General features: G+C 39.8%; 1 protein-coding gene across 13 annotated transcripts in view; it reads left to right on the top strand.

Moving 5' to 3' along the window:
• The window catches only part of BCLAF3 (BCLAF1 and THRAP3 family member 3), a 77,444-nt gene extending 62,919 nt beyond the window's left edge, over positions 1-14,525 (top strand). For 7 of the 13 annotated variants that reach the window (XM_063634988.1, XM_063634984.1, XM_063634986.1 and 4 more), the window contains 2 exons: positions 6,739-6,831; positions 10,061-14,525. In XM_063634988.1, the coding sequence (XP_063491058.1) occupies positions 6,739-6,831; positions 10,061-10,090 (123 nt within the window). In that variant the 3' untranslated portion in view covers positions 10,091-14,525. The remainder of the gene's footprint in view (positions 1-6,738; positions 6,832-10,060) is intronic. The other 6 variants (XM_055267578.2, XM_063634987.1, XM_055267576.2 and 3 more) reach the window with 4 other exon arrangements.
• The last annotated feature ends 1,511 nt before the right edge of the window (positions 14,526-16,036 follow it).

Genomic DNA, 16,036 nt, shown 5'->3' with positions numbered 1-16,036 from the left:
ATTTTTTCAGTGTCTACTGCCTGTTTTTCTTAGGCCCACCCTTCTGGATGCTGCTTCATATATCTTTCTATTGCAGCCACTTTGACATGGAGTTTTCCAATCGGGCTACTGTCATTGCCTGCAAGCAAGCCAGAGCCAGAATTTTTATAGATTTGTGTTTGAACAAAGCCCAGCTCTACAAGTACAGCATCAACTCAGGTACCTTACTACTAGCACCCTACTGAACAGCTGGGCTCCACTCTCCTAACCTTTAGAGAAAGGAATGAGGCATTGAAGCTGTTCTGTTTGTGCCAGGGTCTGAAGTAAGATAGCTGAGACTAACTTGGCCTTTCAGCTGTCCCAGTAGTAACAAATCCCATTCCATGTGTATAAACTGATGGCTTAGACCTATTAGTCCATTTTATCTCAGGCCTTTGTGCCCTCAAAAAAAGAGTGAAGGCCTGGAGACTCTGGTTTCTTCTAGTGTTGCTTTCCCTTTCCCTTAAATTAGGGACATTTTTGCTCAAGTAGAGTTCCTGGGTGTGAGGTACCATTTATATGACTCTTCATCCCAAGCTTTAGCATCAGAGGGAACTTTGAAGGTTCTTCCTTAGAGAGAAATCTTAGTCTGAGCAGCATCTCTGCACTGTTTTGGCTTTTTGCCCTGCTAGAGAGTTCATTCTTTTGGCAGTTATTAGACCACCACCTAGACTCACTAAGATTGCATCATTAATTAATCTAAATGCCCTGGAACCTTCTTGAGCCTGAAATTGGATATGAATCTACTTATTCCCATATGCCTTAAAGTCCACCAGGAATATTTAGACAGATCTTGTCTGGACTCCTCACTCCCCTGCCATATTGAAATGCTGGAGTGATCACTCATGGCTGGGAAGTCTTGCATTTCCTCATCTGTAGTACAGTCTGGTGATTGTGCCATCCTATGCCATGCACTTCCTGTCTCCAACAAAAAACAGCTTTGGGGAGTGGTGGTGGTGGTGGTGGGGATCCTAGATGTGCTCCTAATACATCCTCTGCTTCCACTTACCAGAATGATAGTGGCTTCCCTAAAACTGCATTGGCTCCCCAGCTGCCTACAAACTAGTCAGATTCCCAAGCAGTAGTAGAAAAGTACAGAACGGAAATTCTTCCTCATTCATGATGTACTTGTCATATTCCATTGTGGCACCCTAAGTCCCTTTTACTGTGTTTATTTTCTCTTGGATTCTGTGCTTAGGCTGGAAGATGAAGGGGTGGGAGGAATGTCTGTTACTACCTGGAATAAGGCTTGTCTTTAATCCACTAGGATTCAGAATTACCCCCAGGAAGCATCCTCTGCTCATCATAGAAAGTTTTCAGAAACTTTTGAGAGTCTGATTATATACTAGATTGGAACAAAGAAGCTAGTAAGAATTAATGAAGTCACCTCTGGGAACATTGCCTCTGAAAAACTAAGTAATTGCACATTTGGTCAGGCAGGCAAGGAATTCCAAGGCAGCGGAGATCCAAGGAGCATTCTCCAGCAGTCCTCAGGTTCTGTGGTGCTTACCAGAGCTCTGCCCAGGGATAAAAAAGGAAGAGAGAAGAGGGCATAATGACAGTGCAGGAAGGAAGTTAGAGACTGGGATTCGTGGTTTTGGGGGTTGAAAGAAACCTTGAAAGTCATGGAGTACGAAAATAGAACAGGAACCAAGATCAGCTGAATCAACAGAAATCTAGTATACACTTGCCAGGTCCCTTGAGCTGAAGTGTGCCAGGGTGCAAAGGAAGTGTTGCATAAGGGCATCATCACTTTCAAGCACTTAGGATCTGGAGGCTTCAGTTTCACTACCTACCTCTCTGCCTTCTCTGTCTTACTTGGTTTTCTCTTCCTCCGTGCATTCTTTTAAAATGTAAGCATTTCCTAGTGTGATGTGATATTATTCTCTTTTCTTAATCCTCCTTCTTGTTTTGATTGCCCTTACCTCCTCCCATATTTCAGCCATCACCTCTGTTGATGTCTTCAACCCTGACTACTCTCCAGACCTCCAGATTGTCAGCTGCCTCCCAGATACCCTCACATGGATGTCCTAAAAGCGCCTCAAATTTAGCATGTTTAAAATCAAACTTGCAGCTGGGCGCGGTGGCTCACGCCTGTAATCCCAGCACTTTGGGAGGCCGAGGCAGGCGGATCACCTGAGCTCAGGAGTTCGAGACCAGCCTGGCCAACATGGTGAAACCCCATCTCTACTTAAAAAAAAAAAAAAAAAAAACTTAGCCGGGCGTGGTGGTGCACACTTGTAATCCCAGCTTCTCAGGAGGCTGAGGCACGAGATTTGCTTGAACCCAGGAGGCGGAGGTAGCAGTGAGACGAGATCACATCACAGGACTCCAGCCTGGGTGAAAGAGTGAAATTCCGTCTCAAAAAAAAAAAAAAAAATTAAAATAAAATCAAACTTGCATTGAAACATGCTACAGCATGAAAGACCCTTAAAAATATGATGCTAAGTGACAGAAGCCAGACACAAAAGACCACATATTGTATGATTCAGTTTATATGAAATGTCCAAAATGGGCAAATCTATAGGGACATAAAGTAAATTAGTGGTTGCCAGTGACTCGGGGGTGAGGGGAAAATTGAGAGCAGGTATGGGTTATTGCTAATGGGTATGGGATTTCTTTTTAGGGGAAGAAAAATATTCTAAAGCTGATTGTGGTGATTGATGGTTGCACAACTCTGTGACTGTACTAAAAAGCTACTGAATTATACATTTGAAATGGGTGAACTGTGTAGTCTATGGATTACATCTCAGTAAAGCTGTTAAAAATTATATCAGACTTGCTGTCCTCCCCTAACCACTCGTTTTCCCTCAGGTCCCCTAGCTCTCAAAGCTAGCCAAGCCAAGCTAGAAACGTGTCCTACTAATTCTCCCAGTTCTCTTTCCAACTTTAATGGTTTCAAGTCTTCTCATTTCCATCACTCATTCATTACTACATTTGATTCACCCATTTTAATGGCTGCAAATTATTCAACTCTATGGATGTATTAATTATTTCAGTGCTCTTCACCCTTTTTGCTCCATACTGTAAAGTTTTGAAAAGTTATCTACCTTCTTGCACATTGGTAGGTTATCTAACATTTTTATCATAAATTATTGTATAGGATACAATTTCTGGCATATTATAAACACTGACAGTCTTAAAACTGTTGCATTATATTTTTAAATCTCTTTAGAGGAACCTACATACCACAGGAATTCGATAACTAATACCGTGAATTTTTTTAATACACAAATTCTTTTTAACAGTGAGAAATTTTACATTTTTCCTTTTTGCCTTGAATTTGGACTTCATTCCACTTTCTCCATATAATTTTTTTTTTTTTTTTGAGATGGAGTCTCTGTCACCCAGGCTGGAGTGCAATGGCGCGATCTCGGCTTACTGCAACCTCCACCTCCTGGGTTCAAGCAGTTCTCCTGCTTCAGCCTCCCAAGTACCTGGGACAATAGGCGCATGCCACAATGCCCAGCTAAGTTTTTATATTTTTTGGTAGAGATGGGGTTTCACCATGTTGGCCAGGCTGGTCTCGAACCCCTGATCTCAAGTGATCTGCCCACCTCAGCCTCCCAAAGTGCTGGGATTACAGGCATGAGCCACTGCGCCTGGCCCCTCCATAGAATTTTATCTTTAAAAGTATTTTGTTGATCACCAAATCTATTTGGTGCATAATGTTATTAGATTTCTGTGACTATTAAGTGTTAAATATTTCCTCTGGATTGAGTTAATATTACAGTTGAAGTATTGATGAAACAAAAGAAGTTTTATTGCAAATGCATTTTTTCAATTAGTTTAGGTATTCATAGATACTGTTGCTAGTAGAATAATATAGTATTCAAGTATTCTATTTTTTCTTTTTATAGATATAAGTGCTGAGAAACCCTATTTATATGATTATATAGATGGGAATGAAGGGACTTCTATTTATAGGAATGCCACTCAGTTCTTTGGACTCACTCTGAATTTTAGGCCAAACAAATCACGTACTGATCTATTATCAAAAAGTATTTTGAAGGTTCTATCACCAATAGCTTGATTTTGTCCTCCAATTTTATTAAACAAAGGCAAAGAATTGGGAACCATCTGACTTGCAGAAGTATGCTATTTATTGCTAGTTGTTAAAGTTGGTTCCCTTTCTTGACACCAAACCAGTGTTTCAAATTACCCCTTTCCTGGAGGTCTGCAGGTGATAACACAATAGTAAGATTCAAAGTGAGAAGAAGGTGTATCTTTCTCATGTAAGGTGGGAGGTGGGGAACCAGCCTCAACCAATTGTGCAGGCAGGATATTTTTAGAATGTGAACATTGGGAATTTAATGATCTAGAAATTAGTTCCCTAAAACTATCTGTACTCACATATTCCTTGAAAAGTCTTCATATACTCCTAAGGGTACACATACCCCTGTTCAACCTTTGCTGACTTACTTAACCAGGCCTCTGGTGATGACTTTGGGATAGCGTCCAGGTTTCTGTTATTTTCAGTAGTACCACCTGGCCACATGGACATTTTGGTACCTTTCCATATTGCCCCTTTTACTGATTTATAGTTTCACCAGCAGTACATGAAAGGCCTGTTTACCTACACCCTAGTTGGCACTATACATGATCAGTCTTTGTTTTCAGTTGTCAGCCTAATAACAGAAAGTAGTTCTCATTTGCCTTTCTTTGATTATTACTGGTGCAAGCATCTTTTTTATGTGTCCATTGACCACTTGTATTTCTTTCCTCAGTTTCCTGATTTCTGTATTTGCCAGTACTTTGGGGGTGGTACTTTTTCTTACTGATTTGTAAGAGCTCTTGATCTACTGAGGGTATTAACCTGTCGTACATTTTGCTGGTGTTTGTCAGCTGTTTATACTGGATTTTACATTACAGAACTTTTAGATGTTCATGAATCTGTCCAGTTTGTCCCATATGACTTCTAGATTTCATCTCATGCTTATAAAAATTCTTTACTGTGTTTCTTTTAAGTGATTTTATGGTTAACTTTTTTTTTTTTTTTTGAGACTAAGTCTCGCTCTTGTACCCAGGCTGGAGTGCAGTGGTGCAATCTCGGCTCACTGCAACCTCCACCTCCCAGATTCAAGTGATTCTCCTACCTCAGCCTCCAGAGTAGCTGGGCCTACAGGCACGCGCCACCACGCCCAGCTAATTTTTGTATTTTTAGTAGAGACAGGGTTTCACCATGTTGGCCAGGCTGGTCTCGAACTCCTGACCCCAGGTGATTCGCCCACCTCAGCCTCCAAAGGGCTAGGATTACAGGTGTGAGCCACCATGCCCAGCCTATGGTTAACTTTTAAACATATTAATATTTAATCCATTTAGAATTTATTTTATTATTCATTTTATTATTTTTATTATTTATTTATTTATTTTGAGATGGAGTTTCGCTCTGTTGCCCAGGCTGGAGTGTAATGCCACGATCTCGGATCACTGCACCCTCCACCTCCCAGATTCAAGTGATTCTCCTGCTTCAGCCTCCTCAGTAGCTGGGATTACAGGCACCCACTACCATGTCCAGCTAATTTTTTTATTTTTAGTAGAGGTGGGGTTTCACCATGTTGGCCAGGCTGGTCTCAAACTCCTGACCTCAGGTGATCTGCCTGTCTTGACCTCCCAAAGTTCTGGGATTTATTAGGCATGAGCTACCACGCCTGGCCTATTTTTTATTTTTTTGAGGTGGAGTCTCACTCTGGCGCCCAGGCTGGAGTGCAGTGGCATGACCTCAGCTCACTGCAGCCTCCGCCTCCCGAGTTCAAGTGATCCTCCTATCTCAGCCTCCCAAGTAGCTGGGACTACAGGCATGCGCCACCCTCCTGGCTAATTTTTGTATTTTTGGTGGAGACAGGGTTTCACCATGTTGGCCAGGCTGGTCTTGAACTCCTGACATCAAGTGATCTGCCTGCCTTGGCCTCTAGAATTTATTTTATTTTTATGATATAATGTAAAGTCAGGATCTAACTTTTTTCCCCAATGGATAGTTTTTTAACACTGTTTATTGAAAATTTGTCCTTTCCCTGCTAATTGAAAATGCTGCTTTTGCTATATTCTGCATTCTTATGTATCCCTGATCTGTTTTTGGAAGCTTTGGAGTTTTCTAGCTTGTTTCCTTGCTTCTTGTGATATTCTAATTTAGTCTCTTTGATCACAGTCATTTTCCTGAAACGCAGATCGTATCATACCCCTCTTGCACAAACACCTTCCGAGTATTTTATTGCCTACAAGAAAAGAGACAAAACTTGTTAGCCAGGTCTAACCCTAAGCTATCTTACTAGCTGCATTTCCACATGGACTCTCTGCTTTTTGGAGCATACTGTATTTTCATGTATTTGTACCTTTGTTCCTACTGTTCTCTTAGCTAGAAATAGCCTCCTGAGCTCCATTCTTTTCTTATTAAACCTACTTTCCTTTTAAGACCCACTGTAAAGCATATCAAAGCCCCCACTTTAACTTGTGTTTCATTTAGTCTCTAATTATTGTCATTTGCCTTTGTATTTCCCCAAATAGATTATCAAATTCTTGAGGGTGCCTCGTTAAGCATTTTTTTTTTTTTTTTAGACAGGGTCTCACTCTGTCACCCAGGCTGGAGTGCAATGGTGTGATCACAGCTCACTGCAGCCTCCACCTCCCAGGCTTAAGTGATCCGCCCACCTCAGCCTCCCAAGTAGCTGGGACTACAGATGTGTGCCACCACACCTGGCTAATTTTTGTATTTTCTTGTAGATACAGGGTCTCGGCATGTTGGCCAGGCTGGTCTCGAACTCGTGGGCTCAAGCGATCCAACCTCCTCGGCCTCCCAAAGTGCTGGGATTACAGGTGTGAGCCACTGCATCTGGCCTCATTAGTCTTTTATCTTATGTTATTACCTTTCATATAGTCAGTCTTCAGAAAGTGCTTATTGAATGGAGTTGAATTTATTCATACACACACACACACACACACACACACACATCCATCCATATGCTCTAAAATGTTAGTGAACAAAAACCACTGTGTCAGGGGTCCCTAAGACCACCCCCAGGTTTTGCTAGGACTCAGACGACTTAGCATATAGTCGTTCTCATGAAAGAATAGAGAGCAAAATCAGCAAAAGGAAAAGGCATATGGGGCGAAATCCAGAGGAAACCAGGTGCAAGTTTCCAAGGGTTCTCTCCCAGTGGAGTCTCACAGAACATACTTAATTTCCTCATCAACGAGTTGTGACAACACATGTGATACATTACCACCCTGGGAAGTTTGCTAGAGACTCAGTACCGAGAGTTTCTACTGGGGGCTGATCATTTAGGCATCCCTGGCCAAGCACATACCCAAATTCCAGACTGCCAGGAGGAAAGGGAATGCTCAGCATAAACCATGTTATTTACACAAACAGTTTCAGCACCCATCAGTTAATGGTGGGAACCCTCTTGAAATCTAAGTTCCCAGATGCTGGCCAAGGGCCATTTTGTAAGCAGGCCTTTCCAAGGACAGCAGTCAGATCTGCTATGTTAACCCTTTTCTGTACAACTTTTTTTTTTTTTTTTGAGACGAAGTCTCGCTCTGTCACCCAGGCTGGAGTGCGGTGGCGCCATCTCAGCTCACTGCAACCTCCGCCTCCCAGGCTCAAGCAATTCTCCTGTCTCAGCCTCCTGAGTAGCTGGGATTACAGGTATGCACCACTACACCCAGCTAATTTTTGTATTTTTAGTAGAAATACGGTTTCACCATGTTGTCCAGGCTGGCCTCAAACTCCTGGCCTCAAGTGATCTGCCCACCACAGCCTCCCAAAGTGCTGGGATTACAGGTGTGAGCCACCACGCCTGGCCAACGCAACCATATTTTTGTTTTGTTTTTGAGATGGAGTTTCACTGTTATTGCCCAGGCTGGAGTGCAATGGCACGATCTCGGCTCACTGCAACCTCCGCCTCCCAGGTTCAAGTGATTCTCCTGCCTCAGCCTCCCAAGTAGCTGGGATTACAGATACCCACTACAACGCTCAGCTAATTTTTTTGTATTTTTAGTAGAGGCGGGGTTTCACCATGTTGGCCAGGCTGGTTGCAAACAATCATATTTTTTAAGAGCTTAACTTCACAGATGGGTAATGCCTAAAGGGAAGAGAAAATCAATATGGTAGGAATGGTCAGGAGATATATGCTAAGTACTTTCATTGATACAGTCTTCTCAGAGGAGGTAGATTATAAGCTGAGGCCTGGAGAAGAGCAAGACATAGAAAGGGCTAAAGCCAAAGACCCATGTTTGGCAGGAGGATGTGAGGTTGGGGAGAAATGGAGGTGTGCAAATTATAGAGGGCCCCAAAAGCTGGGCAGGAGGATATTTAGGGTTTGATGTGGTGGCACTAGAACATCTTCCTAGACTGAGGAGAAAGTGGTACTTTAGGATGGCTATGTAGTTAGCAGTGGGTGGAGAGGTTCGGGGGAGAAGAAATGAGGTGCGGGAAGACCAGCAAGGGAACATGTGTGGTGACCCAGATGACATGTTATGAAAACCTAGATAAGAAGTGCTCGTATATCTAGTTCACCATTCTGCTTAAAATGGGCTTTTATGGCCAGGTGCAGTGGCTCACGCCTGTAATCCCAGCATTTTGGGAGGCTGTGGTGGGTGGATCACTTGAGGCCAGGATTCAAGACCAGCCTGGGCAACATGGTAAAACCTTGTCTCTACAAAAGATACAAAAATTAGCTGAGCGTGGTAGCATGTGCCTGTAGTCCCAGCTACTCAGAAGGCTGAGGCAGGAGAATCGCTTGAACCCAGGAGGCAGAGGTTGCAGTGAGCCGAGATCGCACCACTGCACTCCAGCCTGGGCAACAGATGGAGACTCCATCTCAAAAAAAAAAAAAAAAAAAAGGCCAGATTGGGGGGCTTTTAAATCACTGGAAGGGTGGAGGGATCAAGTGGAGATAGGTTATGAAAGAAGCTATGTCAAGGGTGAATGTAACTCAAAATAATCACACATTTAACAAGATATTTCTACTGAATCTTATTTTAGAATTATTGTAGTTAGAATTTCCTTTTAAAGTTGTAAGTAGGTAACATTTTATTTGAAGATAAATTTATATGATGTTTATATTGTATAATGAGTAAAGAACTAAGATACAATGAAGTCTACCTCTATTTAAAGGAATGATGTTGACAAATATATATGTGCATGTATTTTGAAGATTTCATTAACCAAAATAGAAGAATAAGAATTTTCTATCAGCACTGTTTTTGTTTGGAATTAAACATTTCCATACTAATATAAATGCCAAAAAATAAATCAACTTTTACATTTCTTTCAGTTTTAATAGTGTTAAGATCCTAGTGAAAGGTAAGGATATGTATATTAATAAATTTTTATTTTTTAATGTCCCTAAAAAAATGTGCCATTCTACCATGTTTACTCCGTTATTACTTGCATGGTCTTATGTCCAGTTTGTGGTTAGTAATTGAACATTGTGCATAGTATCACAATATAGAATCCACATTCATTATTCTCTAATCATAGTCTTATTGTTCTTGTAAATTCTTCTTCCTGTATTTATTGAAGCCTTACACCTTTTTATACTGTAGTTAGCCATCCAAAAGTAAGAAGGCATTTCCCCCTCTAATAACTTTCTCTGCAGTTATCAGTCAGTTAAAAGAGCCCATGTAGTTTTAGAATTAGAGATATAGGATGGAAAAGATAAAATACTAATTTGAGGTGTGTGTGTGTAGTGTCAGGCTCCGTAATTGAGAGCCAAAGGTTTAAGAGTCTTGATTTTATGCCAGGGATGCCTTCACTGAAACTCACCCAAATAGCAGAAGACTGTTTTCATCAATTTACTAATACCGGTGTTATCTAGCACCATATGTTTTCTTTGTCCTATTGATTTATCATGCGATATTGCTTTGATGTGTTCTGTTGTTACTTTGCGCCTTTGGGGTTCCACATGCCTTCGTGGGAATCTCGGGGTGCAAATAACACTGTATAAACGAAAATACTTTGAAAAATGCAGTGTAAACAAAACTAGCTCAGATGTTTGACACTTTGTTTGAAGCCTTTATTTCTGTTGTTTTCTCTCAATAGGAATATACAGATGTTGCCACAGGAATCTAATCTGAAATCGTACAAATGGAAATGACGCTACAGGAGGATGTTTCGGAGCATCTCCTTTTGTCAGGAGTTAGAAGTGACACTAAGGCACTAATACTGTAACTTCTTGATAAAATAACTTTATTTTTTAGTAGTGGAATGCTGCAACTTTTTTACACCTAACAATTGCTTTTAAATTACAGTATTCAATTTAAAAGTTGTATTAACTACAGTTTCCTTTGCAAAAAGTCTCAAAAGAATCACTTGAAGGGCATTATTTGTTGATGCATTTTTCTCTGAGCATGGTTTCATAGAGAGAACTTCACCAAGTAATATTCAGATGTTTATATGTTGAAAGTTTTGCTTACGTAATAAAAACAAAAACAAGTATCTGAATTGTATAGTGTCTGTACATGAAAGAACTTTAAACAGTGGCCTTATGGTAGAAAATTTTATACCGGATTTTTCTTTTTCTGATGACATTTTGGCTTATAACTCAAAGTTTTCTTAAGTTTCTGAAGATCAAGGCCTATATAATTCATACATTTCATATTATAAGAAGGCAAGAGACAAGGTGCTTCAAATATTCCATCAGGTAGTTGTGAGTGCACTGAATTTTTAGTAATATGTTCATTCAGTTTTTTTCCACAACTATTTGCTCTTTTCCAATTTCAAAATGCTATTGTGGAAAATATGTAAAGATTTTGTAATCTATAGTCCATCTTATTTTTCCCTCAGGGCAAGCTTGTGCATATCATATTTTTAAAGGCTTTTTAAAAATCTGACAGACAAAATCTCATATTTGAAAATTGTACTTTACTACTACAGCATTACACGTTTTGCAAGCACATCTTATAGAGTGTTTACTTTTAGTTCAGTTGATATGTATTGCATACCTACTATGTGTAAGAGCAAATGGATGGGATTTTAAATGACATTTTTAGGCCCCAATACCTTATTTCTTTATGTTTTCTGTGTTCTGCTTAACAGTACATATACGTTCCCAATTACATTTTTGTGAAATGTTTATTTGTAATAAAATAAAATATTGTTGCTCTTTCTGCTTAAAGAAGTTACTTGCCAGTTTGTGAGAGCATTATTTTAATTTTGTATGAGACTTATAGTCTTGGATAGCACCTCTGTTTAAACAGTGTTTAAAGCACTGTTCTGTGCTTACAAAGACAGAGCTTTCAAAATTAAAATGTGAAGGTTGATAAGAACTTGGCTTTTCATGACTGGATGTGAAAAATCTTAGTACATTCAGTTTTGTTTTCCATATCTTTAAAAGATAGGGCAGCCTTTTCCTTAAGTGAGTTCATGATAAGGGCGGCAAGTGCACTTGATTCATTGCTAAGCAGGTAATAAATTTAGGTAGATGGCCTGTCTTGAACTGTGTACAATCTCTATAGATCAGGTTTTCCAAACATATTTAGCATTCCACTTACGGTAAGAAAGAAATGCATGCACACGGGTAGTATGGCAACTTTATATTGTGTTAGGTACTTATAAAATCTGTCTTAAATTTTAAAATAATTGATTTCATTTACTCCCATATTCTAGGGGACAGTAATGAGCTTTGAATATTTAATCATTTGATTGACAACTATGTATTGCATAGATACTGTACTAAAATTACAGCAATGAACAAGAAGACAAGACACATGGACCCTGCCTTTATGGTACGAAGAGTCTAATAGGAAAAACGGACATTAAACAGAAATGTAACTTGGTAAATGGCCTTCATAGCTCGATTTTTATTTATTGTAACACATAAAGGTAAGATGGCTGATTTACTATTATTCATTCCACAACTGATTCCCTATTTGGATATTCTTTTGGCACTGTCTCAAAATGCAAAACGTGTTATCTGCAAAATACCTATGCAGAAAACATTGTGTGTATAAGATCGAAAGCCTAAAAGGAAAAACCAACTTGATAATTTAGAGTACAAAATAAGGACAGGGACCATGTCTGTCTTGTCCACCATAGTATCCCCAGCACCCAGCTCCCTATTTGACATGTGGTAAGAGTTCATTAAATATTAGTTGAATAATGAATGAATAAATAGGGAATAATAGAATATGTTTATTAGGAACTATGTGTGTAATTTTTATATGGAGGTTGAACAAAAGGTTATCCATAGCATTTTTTATTGACTGGAAAGAATTTGAATTATTGAATGCTTAAGACTTGAGAAGCGAAGTTTTTTTTTCTTTTTTTTTGATAAGTCCCCTACCATTGCCTCCTCACCTTCCTCCCCTACGTGCTAGGCCCTTCGCTGGTACTGGGAAGACAAAGATACTAAGACACAGTCCCTGCTGTGAGGAAGCTCATGCACTACTGAAGAAGAGATTCACAAAAACAAAGAATCACAATGTAGAGTAAGTACTTTAGTGGACATATATACAAAAGGTTGAGAGGAAAGTTGACATTTCTGATTCAGCATTCCCTCGTCATGTTTCTTTCCTATTGGTTTCACCAACCTCAGAAGGCACTATTCTGTTGGTGGTTTTACTGGTTTTAAAAATTGATGCATTGGGGGAAACTGGGTAAATTGTACGCGGAATCTCTCTGTATTATTTCTTTTATAGCTGCATGTGAATCTAGAGTTACTTCAACATAAATTTCAATTTGAAGAATTGCCCATAGTCTTATCACAGAGAACACTATTATAAATATTTTGGATGATACATTTTCATTTTTTTCTATTGGAAAAAAACTCGCTACATTTATGTGTAACAATTTATGTAGATGTATACTATGTACCACATTTTACCTAATAAATCCTACATTTTTGAATAGTTTTTTTTTTAAAAAAAGATGGGGATACTTCCAGGCAGAAGCAAGAAAAGTAAAGCTGGATGAGAAACTCTTATCATCTTTATTACCCAGCAAATTCAGTAACCACCAGGCACAAATTCACCAGGAACAACCAAGCAAGGAAGGAAAGAGAAGAAGCTGATGCAACAAGGTGTGGTATGACTTCATCCCTCGCCCATCCCCATAAGTAGCACTGAGTAAAACAATGGAGATGACAAAAATATTGGTAACAGTGGGCCCCAGTATGGACAAAGGCACTGACGAGGTGACCAGGCCACGTGGAGGAGAGTCAAGGAAAACTCTTGGGACAACGAAGTCTTTGCTACCATCTCAAGACCTCAGCAGAAGGGGTAAGATTCACTAGGACTAGGCATTTCCCAGGTCTCAGAGCAGCCTGGGAAAGCCAAATCCTACAGAAGTCAGAGCCACCTTTGACTGTGTCTAGTGAGTTCTGGTTCTGGACATTTAGTGGGAACCTAGAAGAGAGGGGATACCAGGTTCCCCAACAGAGTTCCATCAAATAGGATGATTATGAGCTCTGAGTCCATTAAAATACAGAATGAACATTTAAGAACTGAGGAATCATAGATGTAGAATAGTATGTAAATGTTATAAATCTTGACAAAGAAAAATTAATGTACATTGACAAATTCAGACATGGAAGAGGTAAAGTGGGATAAAGACTAAGAACTAACTGTCTCATCATTCATGGCCAGGTGTCATGTCACGTCATGTCTTAAAATTATGGGGAAAAACTCTAGTGACCAACCTTAAGTTTTTCCACAATCTTTTTTTTTTTTTCTTGACCTTAATACAGTGGTTCTCAAAGTGTGGTCCCAGACCAGCAATATCAGCATCACCTGAGAACTTGTTAAAAATGCAGATTCTTGGCCCCACCCCAGACCTCCTGAATCAGAAACCCTGGGGGTGGGGCCAAGCAATCTGTGATTTAACAAGTCCTCCAGGGGATTCTGGCACATACTTGAGTTTGAGAATAACTGGCTTACTTATCCCTTTTAGGAACCAATGAAGAAACATTTATCTGAAGTTCAGCAGCCCCTTCAATTTAATTCCTAATTTTTTTTCTATTGCATTCAAATAAAGTTAAATCTAAAACTTATTAGCTGGCCGGGCACGGTGGCTCACGCCTATAATCCCAGCACTTTGGGAGGCCAAGGTGAGTGGATCACTTGAGGTCAGGAGTTTGAGACCAGCCTGGCCAATATGGTGAAACCCCATCTCTACTAAAAATATAAAAATTAGCCGGGCGCAGTAGCATGTACCTGTAATCCCAGCTACTTGGGAGGCTAGGCAGGAGAATCGCTTAAACCCGGGAGGCGAAGGTTACAGTGAGCCAAGGCCACGCCATTGCACTCCAGCATGGGTGACAGAGCGAGACTCCATCTCAAAAAAGAAAATAAATAAATGAAACTTGTTAGAATAAAAAGTTTAGGGATTCCCACCGTCAATCCTGTCTGTACATATGAGTGAATTGAGAGGTCTGGAAACATACCCACCCACTGTTAACACTGTTGATTTTTTTAAATGGTGGGATTATGAGTGACTGTACTCTTCTGTATCTATCAAATATAATGAATGTTGTATCATTTTTATAAAATAAAGTCTTTCTTTTTTAAAACAGTGGTAAGAACATTTCATCCTATCCATTATATATCTGCTACCAAAATCCAGGTAAACAAGCTTTTATGTTATAGGCTGGCTGCTTCACTATAGTCCATTGGGGTTTTACTCCCGGCCATTCTTCCCACATCATAAAAAGTAGGTAGGCTTATTTTAAGTATGTATTGTGTTGAGTTTTAAGTACAAATTATTGATTTATAATATTTAACAATAATATATAAAAAATTAAATTTGGCCAGGCGCGGTGTAATGCCAACACTTAAGGAGGCTGAGGTGGGTAGATTGTTTGAGCTCAGGAGTTTGAGACCAGCCTGGGCAACATGGTGAAACCCCATCTCTACAAAAAATACAAATATTAGCTGGGTGTAGGGGCATGCACCTGTAGTCCCACCTATTTGGGAGGCTGAGGTGGGAGGATCACTTGAGCCTGGGAGATCGAGGCTGCAGTGAGCTGTGACAGCCTGGGTGACAGAGTGAGACCCTATCTCAAAAAAAAAAATTTTTACTGCTTTTCTTTTTAAAAAGAAAAACAACTTTTTTTTCCTGATCAAAAGTTGTTAAAAGACAACAGGCCCAAAATGGTGTCACTCATGCTAAGGTTCCGTATCACCAAACAGAAACCTAAGTTGTTTACTTGGAAGATGTGACCTTCCAACAAATCAGAAGAGACAGTAGCCAAATTCCATTAAGCCAGCAAGATTTCACTTATGTCCCTGTAAGTAAAATAACCTTGAAATGGCCAATTCTCTATTTGTTCCTTGTTCCTGCTTTCCTCCACTTTTTTCTGCCTATAAAACTCACCCACTTTGTTTAGCTCATTGGAGCTCCTTTCTAATTAGTAGATTGGATGCTGCCTGGTTCATGAATCACTAATAAAAGCCAATCAGATCTTTGAAACTCAGTATGTTGAATTTTTGTCCTTGACAAAGTAGATAGAATAGTATGTAAAAGGGAGAAAAATTTGTCTATAATCCCACTGCTCATAAATATTTAGTGCAGACTAACATTTTGGTATTTTCTCATTAGTCTTTTTTCTGGGCTTTATTGTTTTGGTAGTTGAGATTATACTTTATTACATTTTTAAGGCCACCTTGTCCGGCCTTAAAAATGTTTTATGAAATCCTGAATTATATTAAAATTTAGGGGTTTTGGCTGGGCACAGTGGCTCATGCCTATAATCCCAGCACTTTGGGAGGCAGAGGTGGGCGGATCACCTGAGGTCAGGAGTTTGAGACCAGGCTGGCCGACATGGTGAAACCCTGTCTCTACGAAAAACACAAAAATTAGCTGGGTGTGGTGGTGCGTGCCTGTAATCCCAGCCACTCAGGAGGCTGAGGCAGAAGAATTGCTTCAACCAGGGAGGTGGAGGTTGCGGTGAGCCCAGATCGCACCACTGCACTCCAGCCTAGATGACAGAGTGAGACTCTGTCTCAAATAAATAAATAAATAAAATTTAAGGGTTTTGTTTGTTTTGATGTACACATCATTTAAGATGTTAAAAAGTAGATT

This window comes from Symphalangus syndactylus, chromosome X (genome assembly GCF_028878055.3).
Source record: "Symphalangus syndactylus isolate Jambi chromosome X, NHGRI_mSymSyn1-v2.1_pri, whole genome shotgun sequence".
Taxonomy (NCBI): domain Eukaryota; kingdom Metazoa; phylum Chordata; class Mammalia; order Primates; family Hylobatidae; genus Symphalangus; species Symphalangus syndactylus.
The sequence above is the reverse complement of the archived record's forward strand: the minus strand, read 5'-3'. Positions and strand labels throughout refer to the sequence as shown.